General features: G+C 38.0%; 1 protein-coding gene across 1 annotated transcript; it reads right to left on the minus strand.

The window, feature by feature from the left end:
- Positions 1-5366: 5366 nt before the first annotated feature.
- On the minus strand, positions 5367-22926 carry LOC145783326 (uncharacterized). Its single transcript, XM_082595172.1, has 4 exons — positions 22838-22926; positions 14910-15089; positions 5935-6051; positions 5367-5446 (listed from the first exon to the last, which is right to left on the minus strand). The coding sequence occupies exons 1-4, from the start codon at positions 22838-22840 to the stop codon at positions 5426-5428; spliced, it is 321 nt and encodes a 106-aa protein (XP_082451298.1). The 5' UTR covers positions 22841-22926; the 3' UTR covers positions 5367-5425.
- Between the last annotated feature and the right edge of the window lie 413 nt (positions 22927-23339).

Below are 23339 nucleotides of genomic sequence, written 5' to 3' on the forward strand. Positions count from 1 at the left end.
TGTGTACCGTATGTTTAACATGTTTGTCATATATTGATGTTTTTGCGCACCAATAACAAGCTTTTTGACTTTTAGGCCCAATTGTACTTAGTACAATAGACTTTTAGGCCTGTCAACGCCACTGCATATAAATAAACTCACAACGGCAAACTAGCCTAGTAGCCCACCATACTATTAGAAGAGATGCTGCTACAGCAACTACAAAGAGCTGGCTAAGTGATGGCCAGAAATAAAAACAAGCTGAAATTAGTGAACTGAAGTTAAGTGATTTTTATTTTGGATTGGCTGAAACTTGGAATTTGGAAATCCCCTATCTCGAAAATATGGGTTCGAAAAGGATTTTGTTTTTGGATTCAAAATCGTAAATATGGAAGGTGAACCAATGGTGGAAAAAGAAGAATCGGCCTAGAAAAAGCATCATCTTGGAAATGTAAGGAATTTTTAAGAAAAGATATTCATTTAAATTAAAACTGAGACTATTTTCTTGTTATATCAAGCCAGCTATGTCAAAAAGAAGTGAAAGTTGACCTACAATCAATCAATCAATCATTTTATTTTTCGTCATTAACGCGTCCGGGACGAAAAAGATACTAACTACAAAAATCGATACAAACCTACCAGCACGTTAACAAACGGGAAAAGGTGGCAAAACCTTGAAAGGTTTAAAACGTGCCTGAATGAAAAATTATGTAGTAGGCTATATATCAGTAATTAGCACGGCCACAAAACCCAAAAAAACAAATAGCAAAAAATAAAACAAAAACAGAGAGAAGCACACATGTAGTAAGAATGACAGCCTAATGAAAAGTGTTGTGGATTGAATTGGCCAGTTCCAATATTGATGTGGATGAGCAGAAATTCACAAAAAGAGTTCATGCTTTCCAACTCAGCTGCTAACAAAGAATATGAAAAATATCATACACAAAACACATTATAAACAAAGCAATTAGAAAAAGAATTGGAGTACAAGATAGATGGGTAAATGATTTAACAAAACAAAAGTTGAAAGTCGCTGATTTTGAGAGGATCGGTATGGTAGGACATTTAAGTTGAGATACATTGATTCGTTTGCGTGGCCAAGAGGGTGGGGGTTTACAACTCCCCTTTGGCACGCGAGTGACGTCACGATATTGAGAATGATACTTTCAGTCTCTGTATGCTTGAGAATGATGCAAGCTTTAGTAAAAAGATGCTGATTTGAATGAACATGTCACTTAACAATAACTGTTTATTTACAAACAATCATTATTATTCTGAGTCAAGAAAATAAAGTATCTTCTGACAGGTGTCAAACCCACAACAATGCTTAATATGAACGACTCGGTTACATGTCTTGTAATGCAAAGAAATTTATTAAAATAAATTTCTTTGCATTATTATTCTGAGTTTCCATTTTGCCCAGGCGGTGAGGCAAAACGGACATACTGTTACTAGCCTACCTATGACGCTTGGCCTCGAAGTTCATTTTGGTAATTATTTGTCAAAAGCTAAAACCTCAATTGCTAAGGTAACAGGGATCAGTTGTCAGTAGATGTTACAGAAAGTATATTTCTTATTTATTCAGTGCATATTCAGTTCTGATGAAGGGCAGTTAAAACCTACACGTAATGTTTTAAATTAACAACACAGTGACGCAATAATGCCAAAACATGAGCGTAAATATTGAAAATAATTGTTGCATATAACCTAAACCAAGCGGCAGTAAAGTAAAGTACGTATCAAATATATAAACGGGAATTGATGAAAGAGCGGTGAGCAAAGCCTGCAAATGTAGCGTCGTGGTAAATTACAGCTAAGAAAAAAATAAATTATATGCGAAAACACGGCAGTCGAAGGCAGTGATAAACAAACTAAGTAGAGCGATAACTAATTAAATGTAGCGTCATGGCAAACAAAAAATGTAGCGTTTATTTTGGCATGTATCCTATGTATCCATTTATCTTCACAAGCATCAAGATTATCAATATTAGGTTGTTCAACAAATGTGACATTGTAGCATTGGGAAAGTTGTGGTTCAGTTCTTAGATCATGAAATACGGCAAAATGTTTTAATAACGCGGCCCTGTCATTATTAGAAGAAAAATCGAAAGTGTTCCAAGTTGCACGATGGCCTGACCAGCGAACCGAAAATTTATTAACAGTTTTGTTTATTTAACAGTTTTTACAGTGTATTTTAACAGTTTATTTGTCAAAATGAAGAATTTCTTGTAAACTTGTTAGAATGAATGTCCATAAATAAAAAGATTTAAGTTTGGTAACCAACATAGATAATTTAAACAAAGCTTTTGCCGCCATAAAGGCATCTTATTTCAGCTTGGTTTGAAATCTTTATCTTCGGACTGACAAAGCCTTGATAGGTTATTCCTGATAGTTTCGCATAGACCTACTTGCAGGGAAGCACTTTAACATGCAGATATCCAATCCATGGACTTCTGTCCAATCCAACCACGAACCAATGAGATGCTACGTTATCTGTCCAATTGTGACCATTCCAGCATTCAGCCAGAGAACATGTAGTACTGAAAGTATCATTCAGTACATGTAATTATTACTTTGAACTTTGTTTGGAAATTACAGAAGAAAAAAGAGCTAGCCTATAGCAGAGGTGGGAATCAAACCCACGTCAATGTAATGGCTACCACTGCCCTAACCCAATGCGTCAAGTCAAGCGATGGCAAAGCATTGATTTAATTTAGCTACAATTTGCGTTTTTCCTTTATTCTTTCTAGACGCAACCTTGATGACGTCATGAACAGCGTAGCTTCTGATTGGTTCGTGGTTTATTAGAAATCTGCTTGTTAAAGTGCCTACCTACTTGCAGAGGCTGTTGACGCAGGACCGGTTACCGAGATTGGCAGAGTGAAGTTTTCCGATTGTTGAAGTGTTCTTGCCAGGGAATTATTTCATTCACTAGGTTCTGCTGAATGGAGAGCAGTAGTGAAATGTGTTGCTCAAGAGAACACCCCGAGAATCGAACCAGCGCCACGTGATCTAGAGCCGGGAGCGCAACCACTGAGCTAACGAGGCAGACTAGTTCCCAGACAACAAATCAGTCATTTTTGATGACTGATTTGCTGTCTGGGTTGTTATCCAAATGCAATAAAAGCAGTGTTTGATAAGTGCATTTTTACTGTTTCAGATTTTGCTTTCAAGCACATTTCACATGTAATAGTCTAAAACGACTAAAGCATTAAACAATTAGTTTTTCAAAAGTGAGAAAAACTAACTGGTAAAGGTGATCAGGTACTATGACACTTCCTCAAATGGGCGATCAACCTAACACAGAAAGCAATCATTAAGAAAATAAATCAATAGTTTTTTTTCAAGTCTAAACCTTAAACCATTTGACCATTGAAGTAAACACTCACAATAGTATTTCAAATTATTTTTTTAATATAATTTATGTTGTGGAACCGGTTTTCTTCCTATAGGATTCATCAGCACAACTGGATCGAAACGAAAAAATTACAGAAGATTACTATTAGCACAACTAGCCCAAAAAAAACGCAAATTTACATGTTAAATAAATAAAAAAATAAAAGTCACTGAATGTCCAAAACCTTCATATTCTTGCTTTATTCTTTTTCATTTCTTTTTTTTCTTCATAGTATTGCCAAATACAGAAAATATTGCAACAATTTGATTGAAAAACAATTTGATTGAAAATATTGCAACAATTTTATTTTCTGTATTTGGCAATACTATGAAGAAAAAAAAAAAAAGAAATGAAAAAGAATAAAGCAAGGATATGAAGGTTTTGGACATTCAGTGACTTTTATTTTTTTATTTATTTAACATGTAAATTTGCGTTTTTTTTGGGCTAGTTGTGCTAATAGTAATCTTCTGTAATTTTTTCGTTTCGATCCAGTTGTGCTGATGAATCCTATAGGAAGAAAACCGGTTCCACAACATAAATTATATTAAAAAAATAATTTGAAATACTATTGTGAGTGTTTACTTCAATGGTCAAATGGTTTAGACTTGAAAAAAAACTATTGATTTATTTTCACAATTAGTTTTTGAAATTTATAAAAAACAAGTCTACCGTACCGGTAGTTTTGATTAAAAAATGAAAAACTTAGAATTGATTTTGGCCATGTATTTTCAAGATAGCCTACCTAAGCTTTTATTTAACTGCTTTGAGTGAGCATTGGTTTTTCCCCACAACGTTTCTCTGTTTTGCAAATAGTGGTGTGATAGCCTACTGCAAATAATGATTTCATAATCTCTGCTTTTTATACAAACGATTGTTCACACCTTGTTACTGCAGAAAGATTTACTTTATGAACACAGGGTGAACGGAAAGTTCTTGGAATTTATTTCATTTTATGATTAAACATATTGAATGAGCAACACTTCAATAAAAAGCATTGTGGAATGGGATCTTCAGTTGTCTGTTTTAAAGATGAGAAAACGGTAGTTCCTTACACCTCTCTAAAAGCAAAGATTCTTATCAGAGTACTGAAGGCAGGCTTAGCAAGAGATCATTTTTTCAGACGAAAAACTCTTTCAAATTGAGGCGGTTCAATAATCACAATGATGGAATTTATGCAAAGTCTTAAAACAGATATTAAAGATTCTATGAGAGCAGTTTACCGCCGTCGGCCGCCATCTCCTAAACTATGAAGTCTCCTCTGATTTCAGTGGAACAAGGAGTTACAATCAATTTAGATCGCTACATCAGCGATATTTTCAGCTCACGTCAACTTCCAAGATTCTGGAGCAAAGAAATGTGGCCTCCCTCAACGTCTGATTTGTATCCCATGGACTTTTGTATGTGGTCGTTATTGGAGGCAAAGGCTGGTTTCGTTGCTCACCCAAGTGTTGATGCTCTGAAGCAATCACTGACGCGGAAATGGGACAAAATACTCCAGGATGAGCTACGTGCCTCGGTCAAAAACTTCCGACAAAGAATTGAGAGTTATTCAAACGAAGGGCGGCTACATCAAAAATAAAGAAATTTATTCCTAGTATTGTAAGCTCTCATTGTGATACCGTTTTGATGAAGTTTTATTTATTTCCTATTAATAAATCGTTTATTAGTTAGTCCAAGGACTTTCTGTTCAACCTGTGCAGTTGAAAAGGTGTTTTTGTGTGGAACACTGCAATTTTTTTAAATTTTCAACACACGCAAGTCCAATTTTTTGCCATTAAATCTGCGACTGACTTAAAAAATGTTTGGGGTATGCCCATTGCAGATGTGCCTGCTTGGTTACCATACTGTGATAAGCCAGCGAGAAACATTTTCAAAATCCCAGGACGGTTGCAATGTTTTTCTCGATTTTAGGTGGGAAGGTAACCAAGTTCCCCGCTCTGAATTCTGCATATGACATTGGAATGTTCACTGTACGGCAACCACACACAAGCACGCAATATTACGTTTATTGCGATTTGAAAACACCACATGAATTGATCGTCAAAAGATTTAGAACTGGATCATTTGGCCCTGAAAAAACAAAACAAAAACACTGAAATAAAAATATACAAATCAAGCTTTTGTCAAGGCAAAAGTAGATCTTGTGATTGTTAACTGAGGTGAAGTGGGAAACTTAAATACTGTAAGAAATTCATGCATGATGTTGCAAATCTATTCCCAAGTCATATGAATAAGCGTTACAACAGATACGATAATAGTTCAACCGTAGTAATAAGGCTCATACTTTTGCAGATCTTTTGTGGATGGAGCAAAATATTTTGATCTGTTTGCTAACCATAAGTTACATGAAGATTGAAGGGTTATGATTTTTCTAGGCAGTAAAAAACTAGGGAAATTGTAATACTGTAATTGTAATTAGAAAATTTCAGTCAGACTAAGCAAAAATGTGGCCACAAATGGTTGAATAGCAAAAGTTGCACTTGAATGAAAATATCATAATAACTTCATTTTTATTATCTTCATACGTAACTGATCACTATATAAATCCTGCAACATACCTTTCTCTTTTTGTCTCCTCCAAGTTCAAAATGTTTGCATCTCTTTATGGGAAGCTGCTTCCTGCGCTTGCATTCACTGCATTCCATTCTCAGCACAATCTTTTTGGTGGTTTTGGCCTTAAAAAATGGTAATTGAGAAAAGGCTAAAACATTTCATACTAAATTTCCAACAAAACCACAATGTATGTAGAATACTAATCGAGCCAGAAGCTTTCAAGTTTTGCCTGCAATTATGTGCAACAATATTGACAAAAATTTAAGAAAAACATGATGTTAAATGTGCTGAAAGGAAGCTTACTGCAAGATAACTGCACAAACATCAAAAATAAAAACGGCTTATCTCTCTTTACAATGCGTTAAGTGATTATTATTATTAGTTAAACAGAAATATAGTGATTTGCCAGGGAAAAAAATGCCTTCAACACTTTCCCAACCGTAAGAAATGAGCTTCTTGACGAGCTATCCACATACTGTGTTTGTGCTGAATAAACTAGCTATTGCAAACTACAGTATGAAATATAACTCCAATAGCATGTTGCTTTCATATGTATATATTGTCAGTTACCCAAATAAAGGTTATGCATTTGCTTGTTTTTGTTTATTAAACATTAATGTTACACAATGGCCATAGAGCAGGGTGGTCCAAGACTGCAAACATGAAGGGCCACATTAGGATCTGAGAAAAACTTCACGGGCCGCATAGTGAGAAATGATAAGGGGTTGCTGAAAGTAGAAACGTTGTAAAATAAAAACTTAATTAGGTTGCGATTTTGAACTTCTTTTCTGTAGATTTCGATCTGTTTTAGCTACATTCTTACTGTTCGCTGGCTATGAACATTAACAAATCTTGTCGCTGACAAAATACAGTTGCAATGAAAGGACTGAGTTTGCTGTTCTGATCGACCTAATGTTTTGCTGCACGTCTAACTCACTAAGTTTTTAATCTCTGCTTGCGACTCAAAAAGTGATTTTCAGCTAGTAAAAAAGATACGATACATAACACGTCAACAAATTAGCAAACCAAAACAATTTATTGTTTTTTGCTTTTGCATATAGTGTCAATCTCTGGTTTAAATTCAGTGGTCGACAGACGTCAGCAGGCATCCAGGGTTTCATCGGCCATTCTGTTCCGTGTGTCGCTTTTTAATCGCTTCATAAGGGAGAAAGTGCCTTCATAACGGAGAAAGTGCTAGCAACAAAAGCAAAATATCAACGCACGTTTGTGTCGTCACAAACCGACATTGTTCCCTACTGACCCGATTATGCGCGACTTATTTAGGGTTGTGGCGAATGTAATGTATTTATAAAACGTAGGTGTATTTTTAAACCTTGGATTTAGCACTGATAATTCCGGCATGCACAAAGTGTTCGCGGGCCGCACAAAAGCTTCACGCGGGCCGCATGCGGCCCGCATGCCAGGGTTTGGACCACCCTGCCATAGAGTAATTGTGTGAAACTACCCAAACATACAGTACAGCTTTACATTGGTTGTATAACATACTGCTTGCATGCAAAATGCAAACGAAACCAACTCTGATACTGTATATAACTTGGTAATGTTTGGAATTATAAGGCCAAGAAGTTTGTAAAAAAGTAGCCTTCTGGTTTGAAGTGAGTTCAACAAATATCTTTATGACCTTTCAACCATGTTGTTTAACTACCTAAACTTTATGAACGATTGCACACTAAGTGCCGAAAAGTGGTTAAATGAATTGTAACGAAACAAAAATTGTACATACTACAGTATTAGATGTTACTTTTACTGCTTAGCCACAGTATCCAACAGCCATACGCGCCGACTTCCGGGGGGGCCGAGGGGTGTCGACCCCCGTAAATTTATGGTTGAGGGGCAACAAAAATGGCTGTTTACAAGTGGTGTTTCAAAGATAAAATACTTCACGAAAGAGATTTAGATTATTTGAACGGACTTAATGCCGAAAGTGAAAAACAGCCTACGTTGCTCTTGCCCCAAAACAGCAGCTGATCGCATGGCTTTCTCTGGAACATGAATTACTACTGAGATGCGCATGGCACGCATGCTCACAGTCACACACTGCTTATCTTCCCGCGCGTGAGGAGCAACTTCAAAGTCAAAACGCGTTGTAGCGAAAAAGCGAACGCGAGGTTGAACGTATTCTCAATTCACAGTTATATATCCAAACGTCCGTTAGATTTTTTGTGACTTCAAACAGGAAATCGATTTTAGCAAACTTTATCGAGTTAAAACTATGACACAACAAACAATTACGTGAATACAGCTTAAAAACAATGCATTTTTCAAAACTGTCATCCGTGTTTTGCTTTAATAAGCACTGTATTAATGTATATCTCATACACTCATCAATATACACTCCTGCACTACCGCTACCGTATATACTCAAGCATAGGCGATCTCGTGTATAAGCCCACCCCTACTTCTCCGTGTATACGTCAAATAGCTTATTCCCGACACTACCATTCGATGGTTCATATAAGTATTGACGTACAGTATGGAAATTTTAAAGTAGATCGTAGAGTAACTTACGCTGCTGGAATAGTCACGTAACTGTTCACGGCAATATTAAGTAAACCAGCTAAATTACACGAGCTATTTTCAACAAGGTCTTCCCACTGAGAGATCAATTATGATTCAACAGAACGCATTGTTTTGTTCCTAATGTGTAAGAATTAAATCGAAAACCGATAAAAGAAAAAGTGTTTAGATGGTCTTGGTCGCAGACAGTGCCTGCATTAATGACGTCTCTTACCGCTATCATCACCTAGCCAACCTGACACTATTGTTTTATGCAACCGCAAAGGTTTGCCATCGAATTCAACGATCATAGAATGTTACGTTAAGGGTCATTCCATGCCAAACGTCCTGGACCCTCCAGTTTGACCCTCTTCAAATTTGCTGAAAATCGGACAAAAGGTTGGATAACATGATTGAGCTAAAAATTGAAAATTTTAGCTCAATATCTGTTGTACTTTTCAAATTATGACATTTTTAAATTGGGTACATCCCTGCGCTGATGAGCAGTTATTTAGTAAATAACTTTTAAGTAAGGTAAGTAAATTAGTAAAGCAGTTATTTAGTAAATAACTGCTTTTCTACTCAAGATAGGCACAATCACCGTTCAGAAAGCAGATAGAAAATCATGTTTTCTGCATCTTTTGACACAAAAACCATATCTCTAGCTCAAGCAGTTTTTGAGATATGCAGATGGTATTTTGGGGGAGGGCGCAGAACTTTAGGGGGGGGGCCAATAGGACTAAACCTAAATCAATTTCAAGACTTTTGCAGGAGTTATTTTTTCTGACAACCTCACCAATTAAAAGGGTGTCCTCAGCAAAATTTTCATTTTTTGCCAAATAAGAGCCGCCCTACCTCCCCCACCCCCGAGACTTTTGCATGTGATGGTCAAGCTCATGATTTCACAGCTGCATTTACTATTAAAGGAGTTAGGTTACATATTTCAAACTTGAACTGTCTATAGCTTAGGCAAAGAAGATTTTTTCCTGAAAGTTTCGACTTTTTAAATGACTGTCCACAGTGTCAAATATTAACCACAAGATGGCGCATTTTGAGTTTTTTTGCTCGGGCTTCATCTTTGCACCCCCCAAACTTCAATAATTTCACTTTTGTTTGGTGTCAGTCTCATGAAGGTGAATTACCAACTAGTATAGATTAATGATATGCAAAATGGTAGTTCTGTGACTATTGGTTTGGGAGATAGCAGACATCAAAAATTGCTAAAAAAATTTCAAATGTAAAAAATTTCAATTTTTGAAACGTTTTATCTCTAAAACTAATTTGAAATTGGCAATTTTGATGGTAGATATGAAAACTAGGGCTGCTTCTTACTCAGAATACCAAATTTCAGTTTTGTAAATGCTTTAGATTAAAAGTTGTGAAGACCCAAACATGGAGGAAAATTAACATGCAAACACATTTACAAGTTTTACATTTACGAGAAAGTCAAATTCCAGTAGCCTACAAGGCAACCAGTCATTTTAGGTTGAATGTTCTTTGCTTCCTTTGTACAATGTGCTGTAGTTGTTTATGTCATTTACGATACAACAAGTGCAATTGGCTAACTTAAAAGTTAATGTTCATGTTCATAGGCGCCTAACTATTTTTTTGGCCGTGGGGGCGAAAGCGTGTTTAATCAGCAGCAACTTAAATTCAGCAAAATGTCACGCAGATGGATGACGTAATTATGTCGTCACACTAGGATTGCTTTTATTACCACACTCGGAGTTATCGCTACGTTCGACCTACCGTTAATTATTATAAATAAAACTTGACCAAAACACATGCCATGCGTCTGCGTTGGCTAGCGGTTGATGGACTGTGACTCTTTAAGCTAAGCACAACATAAAGTTTAGCAACGAACTAGATTTATTAGCATGAAACAAGAGACGAAAAGGTTTACTAAAATGTATAATACTGTAAATGGAATTGAAAATACTAACTTGATCATACGCTTGAAAATGTACCTGTTGAAAGCAAAATCATTCATGTTTACATCAATCAAAGCGCATCAATTCAACAGCACGTCACCTTGAATAAATTTAAAAGTTGCTGACATCCGTAAACAGCGTTTGAAAATAGTTACGGAGAGACGTTTGATTAAGTTTTCGACTTGACATTGCTTCCTTTTCACTACAATATCGCAACTTATGACTGACCTGCTTTCAATTCGCTGTAAAACGCCCGTTTTCGTGTGGCAGATGAAACAAAAGATGCGCACATTCCCGCCTTTGATCGGGTTTCTATGGCAACGGTCGTGTGTGCGCCATGCAGTTTGCGCGAGTCCGTTGTTACGTTGATTATGCCGTGTGTGTGCAATGCGATTTGTACCAGCCCTTGTTGCGTTGGTTAGTTAGTGGTTACCTCGGGCCCAGACTTTAAGTTCATTTTCACAGCGAGCGATTCACTGCCGCGACTGTTCACTGCAGAGGTTTGGACTTTCGAAAGCGACATCGAGTCTGTTTGCAAGCGCATTAAGCCAAACGCACGCTGCGTCTACGTAGCAAATTATGTTGTTTTTGGGTGCATTCAACATCTGATGACATTGAATCGACGCAAAATGGTAGATTTTTGCTATGTCCCAGGCAGCAAATTTAGTCATTTTTTGTCTGGGGTGGGATTGTAGCATCGCTACTCGTTCTGGTGATCATTTATCACGAAGCTGTTGCGGTTTGCATTTAAAAAATGTTTTCCTGCTGCCGATCGCTAGTTCATCTATTGTTTTATGTATCAATACAGCATAAAAAGTTGCTCCCACGCAGAAATATGCGTGGGGGCCTGGCCCCCACGCCCCCACGGGTTAGGCGCCTATGTTCATGTTTTTCTCATTGCTTGAAATGGATATTAAGAGGGGTTAGACATCACTGCTTCTCACCCCTTAATAGTTGCGGAACAAAGTTGAAACTCAGAAGATGAGTTCCTCGTGAATGTCTCTTTGAGACAAAAAAATTATTTTTTTTCAAAACAATGTCTGACGGGGTCATTTTTTTACCACAAGATGGCGTATTTTAGCAAAATTTGCTGCTTGTCCATATTTTGACGTGAAATAACTTTTTAATGAAAGCAGTGTTTCCTTCCAAATTCAATGTAGTTGTAATCCAGTAGGAGGGGAGCCTCCAGGATAAATTTGAGAGCAATGCTATGTTTTGTATGAAAGCTACAGCTTTTTTAATATCGTCCAAAATTTGTCTTTGCATCAAAATGGGGACACTTTGGGCCTCCATATTTTCAAAATGCTTTGAGACAATATAATTTTGAAAATGGATTCATGTAATATACCTACAAGTGTCTCATTTTGCCAGAAATGAAGTAGATTAAGTTTGCAATGAGAGAGATATGCTTGTTTAAAAATGGCCGAAAATGACCGAGCGCTCATCACTCATCAGCGCAGGGATGTACCCAATATAAAAATGTCATAATTTGAAAAGTACAACAGATTTTGAGCTAAAATTGTCAATTTTTAGCTCAATCATGTTATCCAACCTTTTGTCCGATTTTCAGCAAATTTGGAGAGGGTCAAACTGGGAAGTTTCAAAATTTCAGGACGTTTGGCATGGAATGACCCGAAACACGAACAATTATACCAAAAACAGGCAAGACACAACAATACCACAGGGTTGAGCATTACAACAGTCAGTCCTCGAAATTAGCGGCAGCACTCGGCAATTGCCGTGGTAAATGCCGCCGTAAACGTCATAATGGCCATTCTGCTACGGCAATAAAAATGCCGCCGCAAAATGAGCACTTAATTAGAACAAAACTTGTTCAAAATTTCTTCCTGTGTTATTTACTCGCAGCGGGAGTTTAATCAGCAGAAACATCGCACCAAGAACTCACCTCGGACTATTTTAGTTGCTGTGAACACTCACGCAGTCTTCGAAAATATTATATTTTATAGCATATTTTTACTTGGCAAGAACTTTGCCGAGGCCAAACGGCAAAAGTTGAAATTGCGTCGGCAATTGCTCTGAACGTTTATTACGAAACAATTGTACCAAAACATGTGAAACGAGAAGGGAAAAGTATACTAGAGTAGTCTATCACGACCGCATCGTTTGATTTGTTGTGATGTAATAATACTTAAAGTAGCGATAAAGCGAGCAACGCAATACGCACGCTGTTACGTTGATTCACGTAAAATAGCTCAGGGGAAAAGTAAGTTAATTTTGGGTTGATTCAACGTTCGAGTCAGCACAAATCGATTTACAATTTTCCCGGCGGGTTATATTGCGCACCCAGACAGCAAAACCATCATTTCTACATCGATTCAACGTCTACAGACGCAAAATCAATGCAAAAATAACGAATTATGCTGCCTGGGTAACAACAATGCCCAATAAGAAATTTACGTTTGTTTTTTCGACATCTAGCGACGTTGAACCATCATAAAATAACGTTAATTGTTCAAACAGGTACCGGTAACAAATTAATAGCTCCCTGCGAGATTGGCTCGATTTATGTTTATCCTAACATAATTTCGGCACAATTGGGATACTGCGTGCGAGCAACACAAAGTCTGTTGGATAAAGAACTAGTCGGATATCATATATAAATCGGAATCATCAGATGCTGTATCGGAGGATGAGGTTGTAGCGTCGTCACTGGAATACTTGAAGACGCAAAACTGCCCGTTCGTGAACGCGCAATGCCATATGATCGGAAGCATTATTTTACTGCCGAAGAACCATTTATCCAATTTTGTTCTACTTTTTTAACTTGACCCCTTAGCTTTTCTAATTCCGATTTGTTTCCGTCATAAAATTCTTTATAAATTTTGTAAAATACCACACTAACTTTTTCCTTCTGTTCCCTCTGTTTGATAACCTATAGCAGGTAAATTCTACTTTTCAACTGTATCCTTCACCATGATTTATATTCGCAACGACACCGGTAAACAATAAGCATTCGATGTAACAATAACTTTTTCGTAACAATTAAGCCAGTATTTACAAGGTTGCAAACTTTTTACAGTTTACAAGAGCATTGTCAGCGCGTAAAATAGCTTGCGTGATGCTATTCGCTACCGCCGTATGAAACACGAAGAATAAACGATTAAAATTTTGTTTGTTTAAACTTTAAAGCATACGGCAATTGCCGCCGCAATCCAAGGTTTGCTGATTTGGCGACGGCAATGTTTTTGCCGTCGTAGATGGAAGCTAATTTCGAGGGCTGAACAGTATATATTTTTTACATATTTACAAAATAGTTTAACATTCAAACGTTTTCGGCTTAACCTAAGCCCTCATCAGGAATCTGAAAATATTGATAAAATGCAATAAATTTCAACTTCTTGAAGGTAACTAGCTAACTAATTGTAAGCATCAAGAAATACGCAGCGGTTAAAAGCAATAGTGTGGAAAACAAACAGACGGACGGAAAACAAAATTACATTAGAAAAAGGCAACCACATGACTACAAACAATTATATCCTACACGCAAAAATAAAAAAATTGATCTTTTAAAACAGCTTTTTCTGCTGTTTTGTCTCATTAGCTTTGCATATTGCTCAACAAGTGCATAAGCTTAAGAATTGGCAAGAAATCGTTAAATTTGAAAATTAAGTTTGAATCATTGCAAATAACATATTCAAAACGTTAACTTCAGACAACGCCATTTTCACACTTCGTAATCTACGTCGGCAATGATTTTGCCGCAGCAAAAATGCGTTCAGTTTTAAAACTGCCGAGCTGGAGACAACGGTTTGTCCCGTGTATAAGTCGAACAGCTGTCTTTTTGAGGTGAAAATCACTTGCGAACATCTCAACCTATACTCGAGTAAATAGGCTATACGGTATTCGATATAAGACTATAAAGACTTTCGATAAAAAACAGAAGAGAAAACACTTCGTCGTTGTTAACGCTTTGAAGGTAAGTAATTAGCAAAACGAGATTAACAAAACTGATAGCGGGTTTCCACTCTGCTTGAGATCAAAATTTTTTTTGCGTTTTATTTCGATAACTTCACTGTCTTGATCGTTGCTATTTCCTCTCACGAAAAAGAAATGAACTGGCTTGTTTTCCAACTGTTCCAATTATGAGCTAACAATATCAAAATTTTTACAACTAGGCGTACTGCATGCGTAAAACTAATCGTTTCAAGCAGCGGTTCTAATAAATTCGGTTTGCAACCTAGGTGTCAATATAAACAAGACACTAAGCTTAATCAAAGACTATTTTAATTGAGTAATATAGCGTTATAGTTATGACGTCATCATTTTTCTCGTCCCCAAGGTTTTTTGAAAAGTCAGCGCCTATGCCAACAGCAATATTCCCAGACAGCAAATAAGTCATTTTTTACATTGGTTCAACGTCTGCAAATGTTTAATCAATGTAAAACATAGCTAATTTGCTATCTGGGTTAGGCCAAGAAAATCAAAACCAAATTTAATGAACAATCTTGGCCTCATAGGCTGACATAAGACAGTTTAAAATTTGAATGAAAACTAAAAGTACGGAAACTCACTTTTTTGTGAAAAACTGGTTTTGTTTGACCACCATAACCAGATTGTTTTCGATCATAACGTCGTTTTCCTTGAGCATACTTTGAAGCTCGACCAGTTTTGTACTGAGTCACCTTATGAAGGGTGTGCTTTTTGCATTTTTTATTGCAACAGTAGGTTTTTCGGGTTTTGGGAACGTTCACCTAAAAAATTAAGGTATTACTTGAGCATGACATAATTTGTTTAAGCATATAATTTGCCAAAACACAAGGTTACCACAAAGATTGCACCACTGAATAAGTACATTGAAGCAAAATTTAACTAAGTAAATGAGAGCACACAGATACGTAGAAAATGACAAAGGCTATATGCACACGTTCAATCGAGCATGACGTTTGACGTCAATATGTGTTCAGGCATTACGCCAGCTCTGCATCCTTTCACGAAACATCAATCCGCACATACACAATAAACGTATGAAGACGGCAGCAATATATAAAACAAATTGCAAAACTAACCCTCACAAATTAGGGTAAACCAGGGTAAAATGAAACACAATTGACTATTTGTCTTGCTGGACTAAACGGGCAACACTAAAAGGCGGAAATGCAAAACGCGGAAATAAGCCGGGCGTGAAATGGCGTATTGTCCGCAGAAGTAGCGATTTAATGCCGATGTAGAAAACGCGGAAATACGATCTTGGCGTCCATATAGTTTAACATAGCGATAACTTCATCATGATAGAATGAAATGTTGCAACATGGAAAAAGGCGGAAATGCGATTTTTAACAACAACTCGCCACCAAACCTACTTTTATGTTGAAATATCATTGAAAGATATTGTTTAGAAGCAATTGTGAAGTCATTAAATACTTTGACTGTTTTAATTCCACAGTTATTGTTCGAAAATTGAAAGGAATTTATTTAAATAGGAAAAAGGCGGAAATGCGATTTTTAACAACTCACCACCGAACCTACTTTTATGTTGAAATATCATTGAAAGATGTTGTTTAGAAGCAATTGTGAGGTCATTAAATACTTTGACTGTTTTAATTCCACAGTTATTGGAGTAAATTTCGAAAATTGAAGAGACTTTATTTAAACAGGAAAAAAAGGTGGAAATGCGATTTTTAACAACTCACCACCGAACCTACTTTTATGTTGAAATATCATTGAAAGATATTGTTTAGAAGCAATTGTGAGGTCATTAAATACTTTGACTGTTTTAATTCCACAGTTATTGGAGTAAATTTCAAAATTTATTGAAATAGGAAAAAGGCGGAAATGCGATTTTTAGCCACAACTCAATACCGAACATTTTCTTATGTTGAAATATCATTGAAAGATATTATTTAGAAGCAATTGTGAGATCATTAAATACTATGACTGTTTTAATTCTAGAGATGTACCGATATATCGGTATCGGCCATTTTTTGAGTATCGGTATCGGCAAAATTTGGCCGATACTAAACATGTAAAAAAAGGCGTTTGCTGGGGATTTTCTGCAGAAGCAAAGATAAACACTGATGTAGAAAAATAAAAACCTGTTCAAATTTTTGATACCTCACACTCCCATGACTTCATGAGAGCACCTTTTGGCATTGTTTGCTTACAGTGATTCTTTCACTCAAACAAAACGTTTTGTTTCAGCAGTTTTGCGTTGTTCGATTCTTAAGTTGTGAAGGAGACTCAATTTCTCCAATATTTATCATTTGTGTTTCTCTTTTACTCTTAACAGAGGATAAAACCAGGCCAGGACTGCCCAGGTGGCGGAAATGTGTAATTTTGCATCGTTTTTGCGTTGTTGGACGTTTGAGAGACCCGTGTAACTTGGTTGTTTTTGGTGGTCTGGTTCTGTCGGTTTGTGATTTGGTTTCCACCTTTTCTTGTGGTGGACTCGCCAAGCTTGGGCAATGTCGTGGCGGAGTGGGTGGGCTCAGGGTGGGAGCGGTTGGACTGCGGGTCCTCGCCGGTCTGGTCAATAAGTGGTCTTGTTGCGCCTGGGATGGCGGCCTTGTTGTGGGGAGAGCGTTCTTTCCGGCTGTCATCGCAGGGCGCTCACTGGTGCGGCGGGCTGTTGCGGTTCGCTGGCCATAGCGGTGTGGCTTCCACACTAGCCATTTAGACCATCCAATCAGCTATATGTTTTTCGGCAGCCGTTTTGTAGCAAGAATTGACATCGACAAGAATTAAAATGGCTAGTGTGGAAGCTGCACCGTTGTGGTTGGCGGGTCGTGGCTGCTCGCTGTGCTGGTGGGTGCTCGGCCTTGTGCTGGTGGCGGGGAGGGGCGCTCCTTTCTTCGTGGTGGGGTTCGTATTGGGCGCGGCAGGACCGTTTTAATCGGTTTGGTGAGGATTCGTGGTCCGATTGCTTTCGTTTTGGGCCTGCTTGTTCTGCCGTGGCATTGGTTGAGCTTGGTTGGTTTGTTGCAGCGAGGGGTGGAAGTTGGGTCGCGGACTGATGGAGCCGGCTTGCAAGGTTTTTTTGGACCTTTAGCAGCGTGGGGGCGATGCGGGATTGTGCATTTTTGCTGCCTGGGTGGTATTGGCCTGGCAAAAGCTTTTCAACCAAACGACAAGCGCCCTTAGGTTGCACGCACATTACTTGTCGAATAGTTTTTGTACGACTACAGAAATCACTTGGTTTACATTTTACATCTTATTATCAATTATGATAGCCTATTTGGAGAGTTTGCGCAAACACTTTATTTAATTTTTCAGAAACCCCAATTATGATGTAATGTTTCTTTCCTTACACCCCAGTCCTCAATTATGGTCGCTTTTCATTACTAAAACCTACTAATTATAACTCAACAATGCGGTTGAGATTGGATTCTTGAATCTTTAATAAACTAGGGTGCAACCTAGTTCGTACCCTGAACAGTTCGGACCCTCAGTTCGTACCCTGAAAAGATCGAGAGAAAAAATTAAAAAAAGCCGAAGTCGCTGATCGCAGTTTAATAGCACAAAGCCGAAGTCGCTGATCAGAGTTTCCACAAGGGTTAGGGTTAACGGAAAACGCGGTTAGCGGAAACAATATTTGCAGAAACTGCAATCAGCGAGAGTTAGAGAGCATAGATTACTCGATGGTTAGAATTAGGGTTAAGGTAAGCCGAAACTGCAGTTAGCAAAAACTGCGAAAAAATGTTTGCGGAAACTGCGATCAGCGAGGGTTAGGGTTAGAGCATAGATTGCTCTATAGTTAGGGTAAAGGTTAGCGGAAACTGCGGAGAAATGTTTGGCGGAAACTTCGATCAGCGAGGGTTACAGTTAGAGCATAGATTACTTTATGGTTAGAGTTAGGGTAAAGGTTAGCGCAAACTGCGGTTAGCGGAAACTACGGATAAATGTTTGCGGAAACTGCGATCAGCGTGGGTTAGGGTTAGAGCATAGATTAGTCTATGGTTAGAGTTAGGGTTAGCGGAAACTGTTTGGCGGAAACTTCTATCAGCGAGGGTTACAGTTAGAGCATAGATTACTTTATGGTTAGAGTTAGGGTAAAGGTTAGCGCAAACTGCGGTTGGCGGAAACTACGGATAAATGTTTGCGGAAACTGCGATCAGCGTGGGTTAGGGTTAGAGCATAGATTAGTCTATGGTTAGGGTTAGCGGAAACTGCGATCAGCGACTTCCGCTTTTTTTAATTTTTTCTCTCGATCTTTTCAGGGTACGAACTGAGGGTCCGAACTGTTCAGGGTACGAACTAGGTTGCATCCAATAAACTATGCCAATTGAAAGCTTTTTTTAATAGTTTTATGCAAATAAGGTAAAACTTAGCATTTGATACAATTCCAGGTTGCAAATACCAAAATTGCATCTTTTTGTAACATCAAAGTATCGGCCAAAATATCGGTATCAGTATCGGTATCGGCCTAAAAAAGTGATATCGGTATCGGCCAAAATATTGGTATCGGTACATCTCTATTTAATTTTTAAGTTATTTCGGCTTATTTCCGCGTTTCCGCCTTTTAGTATTGCCCGGACTAAACAGCCTTATAGCTGGCACTAATATTATTTTGCAGATTTTGTGATCAATGAGTGGCACAAGCTTCAAGGTCAACTTTTTTATGACAAAGCACCCCACTTATCCCGGATGTGAGAAAAAAATTGTGCATCAAAACAAAACTTCATAAACAATTACATCATACTTTTTATAAAGAGCCCCATTCTACTTAGAGGTGGCTCATTTTTTCCTTGTCTCATTTTACTCCAGTTTAAGCTATACATTGATAAAAGTATATATTATTTTTTAGGAAGTGGCTGCGTTTACGGCGCCGTAAATACAGCCGTTCCATGCCTTTTTCTAGTCTTTACGTCGCTTTTAGTGCGCATGCGCGCTGTTGCTGAAAAAAGCTGGATATATAACTAAATTCAACTGTTTTCACCAAGTGATTCAGTGGCGCATGCGGTATGCGTCTGATTCTTACTCACAAGGATATGAGTTCGATACTTCCAAGAGGTGTGCTTTTTTTTAAGCTAAATTCTCACCTGAAGTGACTCAATCGTTAGGCTGCGCATTTTTGTGGCCGTTTAGTTTGTTTTTAATTATGAACATCACAACGAAAAAACAGTATATGACAAACATAGCAGAGATCTAGAAAAAGGTAGAAGAGACAAAACGCGGACGTTATACCGTGCATGATACCAGATAGCCGAGAACGTCTGCGCGGCGTTCGAAAGAACGCGGCTGTGTCTCGGTAACGACACTTAATGGCAAGCCAAAATAAGGGGAACAGCTGACTCGAAGACTAAATGTCACTTCGCTGCTTCCTGTTGTCTGTTGTATCGCATCTGTGATCGCAGTGTAGGCTACTGTATGTTATCGCAATGGGCGCAAATAAAAACACGATTATTATTATAAAGCAGGACAATCAGTTTAAAATATGACGTCGTCGTCGTGTGAGCCTCTGGGGCCGAGTGTCTATCCTTTTACCACCCCAGATTCACGATGTTCCCGGACTACACTGGAAGGCTAGAGAGCAGCCAGTCTTTGGTTTCGTCATCCATGACACACAGACCTTCCACTCCGTTAGGTGGCTTGAAGATGGAACAGTCATTGATGATGTGGTCTGCGGTCTGTTCCTCGGCACCACATTCACAGAAGGAGGAAGAGGCCATTCCCCATTGGTGCATGGTTGAGCGGAAAAGCCCGGCGTCCTGTCTTGGTAGTGTTAGGCCGATTGGGCGTGTGTCGGCGTCGGGGATGAACAAATAGAGTTTGGTGGCGCTTGGCTTCCATTCAGAACTCCATTTATGGTCCGCCCAAGCAGCCGCAGAGACGTCTTGTTCTCAAACCTTTAGTTAGGCTACGTTACGATTCAATCGTTAGGCTACCGGTACGCATTTTTATGGCCGTTCAGTTTAGTTTGTTTTTAGTTCTGGCCATCACAACGAAAAATCAGTTTAAAATATGGCACGGTCGTAAACACCTAAAAATTTTATGAATAAGTTATAGAATTTTAAAGAAAAAAAAAACTCACTAGCCTTTTTTTTCTTTCTAAATTTATAAAAAAAATTATTAAGGTGTTCGACCGTGCCATATTTTAAACTGATTTTTCGTTGTGATGGTCAGAACTAAAAACAAACTAAACTGTTTCTGTTTTTGTTTTACTTTTTTTGCTATTTGTTTTTTGGGTTTTGTGGCCGTGCTAACTACTGATATAGCCTACTACATAATTTTTCATTCAGGCACGTTTTAAACCTTTCAAGGTTTTGCCACCTTTTCACGTTCGTTAACGTGCTGGTAGGTTTATATCGATTTTTGTAGTTAGTATCTTTTTCGTCCCGGACGCGTTAATGACGAAAAATAAAATGATTGATTGATTGAACATCCACAAAAATGCGTAGCCTAACGATTGAATCGTAAAGTAGCCTAACTAAAGGTTTGAGAACAAGACGTCTCTGCGGCTGCTTGGGCGGACCATAAATGGAGTTCTGAATGGAAGCCAAGCGCCACCAAACTCTATTCGTTCATCCCCGACGCCGACACACGCCCAATCGGCCTAACACTACCAAGACAGGACGCCGGGCTTTTCCGCTCAACCATGCACCAATGGGGAATGGCCTCTTCCTCCTTCTGTGAATGTGGTGCCGAGGAACAGACCGCAGACCACATCATCAATGACTGTTCCATCTTCAAGCCACCTAACGGAGTGGAAGGTCTGTGTGTCATGGATGACGAAACCAAAGACTGGCTGCTCTCTAGCCTTCCAGTGTAGTCCGGGAACATCGTGAATCTGGGGTGGTAAAAGGATAGACACTCGGCCCCAGAGGCTCACACGACGACGACGTCATATTTTAAACTGATTGTCCTGCTTTATAATAATAATCGTGTTTTTATTTGCGCCCATTGCGATAACATACAGTAGCCTACACTGCGATCACAGATGCGATACAACAGACAACAGAAAGCAGCGAAGTGACATTTAGTCTTCGAGTCAGCTGTTCCCCTTATTTTGGCTTGCCATTAAGTGTCGTTACCGAGACACAGCCGCGTTCTTTCGAACGCCGCGCAGACGTTCTCGGCTATCTGGTATCATGCACGGTATAACGTCCGCGTTTTGTCTCTTCTACCTTTTTCTAGATCTCTGCTATGTTTGTCATATACTGTTTTTTCGTTGTGATGTTCATAATTAAAAACAAACTAAACGGCCACAAAAATGCGCAGCCTAACGATTGAGTCACTTCAGGTGAGAATTTAGCTTAAAAAAAAGCACACCTCTTGGAAGTATCGAACTCATATCCTTGTGAGTAAGAATCAGACGCAGACCGCATGCGCCACTGAATCACTTGTTGAAAACAGTTGAATTTAGTTATATATCCAGCTTTTTTCAGCAACAGCGCGCATGCGCACTAAAAGCGACGTAAAGACTAGAAAAAAGGCATGGAACGGCTGTATTTACGGCGCCGTAAACGCAGCCACTTCCTATTTTTTAACAAAGATTGTTACTTTTACAGCCAACAAACTAACTTATTAACAGCAAAAATAGACAACTAACAGTAAACACCCAAAACACCTCTCTGCCCAAATCGAATTTTACTTCACAAAAATATTTTTAATTTAAAAATTATAAAACACAGTTTTCAATTAAAAAAACATAAAATGGGTGCAACCTAATTTGTCCCCAAAAAAGATCAAGAAAAAAAATACAACAGAGCTGATGTCGCTGATCGGAGTTGCCGCAAACATTACAAAATTTTCTCTATCTTTTCAGGGGACGAAATAGGTTACTGGTTAGGGTTGCAAATGTTTCTATTTCTAACCCTAACAAGGATTTAACCTATTTCATCCCCTGAACACTTCATTTTCCGATTTCAGGGAACGAAATAGGTTGCATTCACGTCAAACAATACTGCTTTCAGTTGGTGCTTGCTGTAACAACATTAAAAAATTTAACATTAAAGACAGTAAGCAATGAAAAAGTAGGCTACCATCATTAAACGAGCTGCTTGGATTTAAATTAGAGCTACACAAAAAACTAATGATTGAGCAAAAGTTCTATGGAATCATTAACACAAACACAACAGGCAAGTTAGCCAGGAAAGATGACGCAAAACACAACAAGTTGTTTTGGTCGTGCTTTTTTTCCTCTTAAAGCCAGCCAAAAAAAGAGCTTTATGATTATTGCCTTTAAAGCTTTAATATATGGTAACCACTGTAATAAATCTGTTTGTATTATGACAGTATAGACTATTAGAAGTAACAAGCAAAAAACAGGTGAACTCAAAAATGTAATGCGAAATTAATAGATCTTTCAATGTAGTAGGATTGGGTTAAAAGTTTGCCTTTCAACTAGACCAGACAGAAAAACTATCAATTGCTCGTAAACAAAATAAATTGACTTGACCTCTGAGCGTTAGCAATAGTAAGAAACCGTGACTTCACAAACTCCCAGGCTGAAAATCATATTATACTTAGTTTAGTGAAGGATCAGTTTCGATATTCAACTTACCATTTTGCCAGCTCAAACCTAGGAAAAAGAGCTTCAGCTGAAAACCACCCAACAATGAACACTTGCATTGGGTGGCGCCAAAGTTCTTCTTTACATTTGTTTAAAACTTCCAACAGAAATGTTCTTTTTTGCAAAAAATAAATTTACTGGTAATTCGTACTTTTCAAGTTTATAAATTAAATACATTTTTTTACAAAACCAATAATACTCACAAAACAGGGAAATAAACTGCATAGAGGTTAAAGATTCTTCTTTAATACAGAACAGAATTTTTGGAAACACAACCGTACGAGGTTTTCAACGTCATTGTTCTTTCACCAACGCTGTTGAGTTGGGTTACAAAATATTTAGCGCAGGCTAGCTAAAGAGAGACAATCTTTTAAATAATAAAAAAAATCCAAGGTAATACCACATAATCGGATATTTAGTCTGAATTGACAACCTTGGGCAATGTAGAGTTGGACAGAGTCAAAAGGATTACAATTTTTTGAAGTCGTTTATT

The sequence above is a fragment of the Aplidium turbinatum genome, chromosome 14, assembly GCF_918807975.1.
Source record: "Aplidium turbinatum chromosome 14, kaAplTurb1.1, whole genome shotgun sequence".
NCBI classification, from domain to species: Eukaryota; Metazoa; Chordata; class Ascidiacea; order Aplousobranchia; family Polyclinidae; genus Aplidium; species Aplidium turbinatum.

Excerpts from the sequence above, each read along its gene's own strand:
- LOC145783326 (XM_082595172.1), bottom strand. Across the intron at positions 6,052-14,909 it reads AACCAGTTTTTCACAAAAAA|GCCAAAACCACCAAAAAGAT; the intron begins GTGAGTTTCCGT and ends CCATTTTTTAAG. Across the intron at positions 5,447-5,934 it reads GAGGAGACAAAAAGAGAAAG|GGCCAAATGATCCAGTTCTA; the intron begins GTATGTTGCAGG and ends TTGTTTTTTCAG.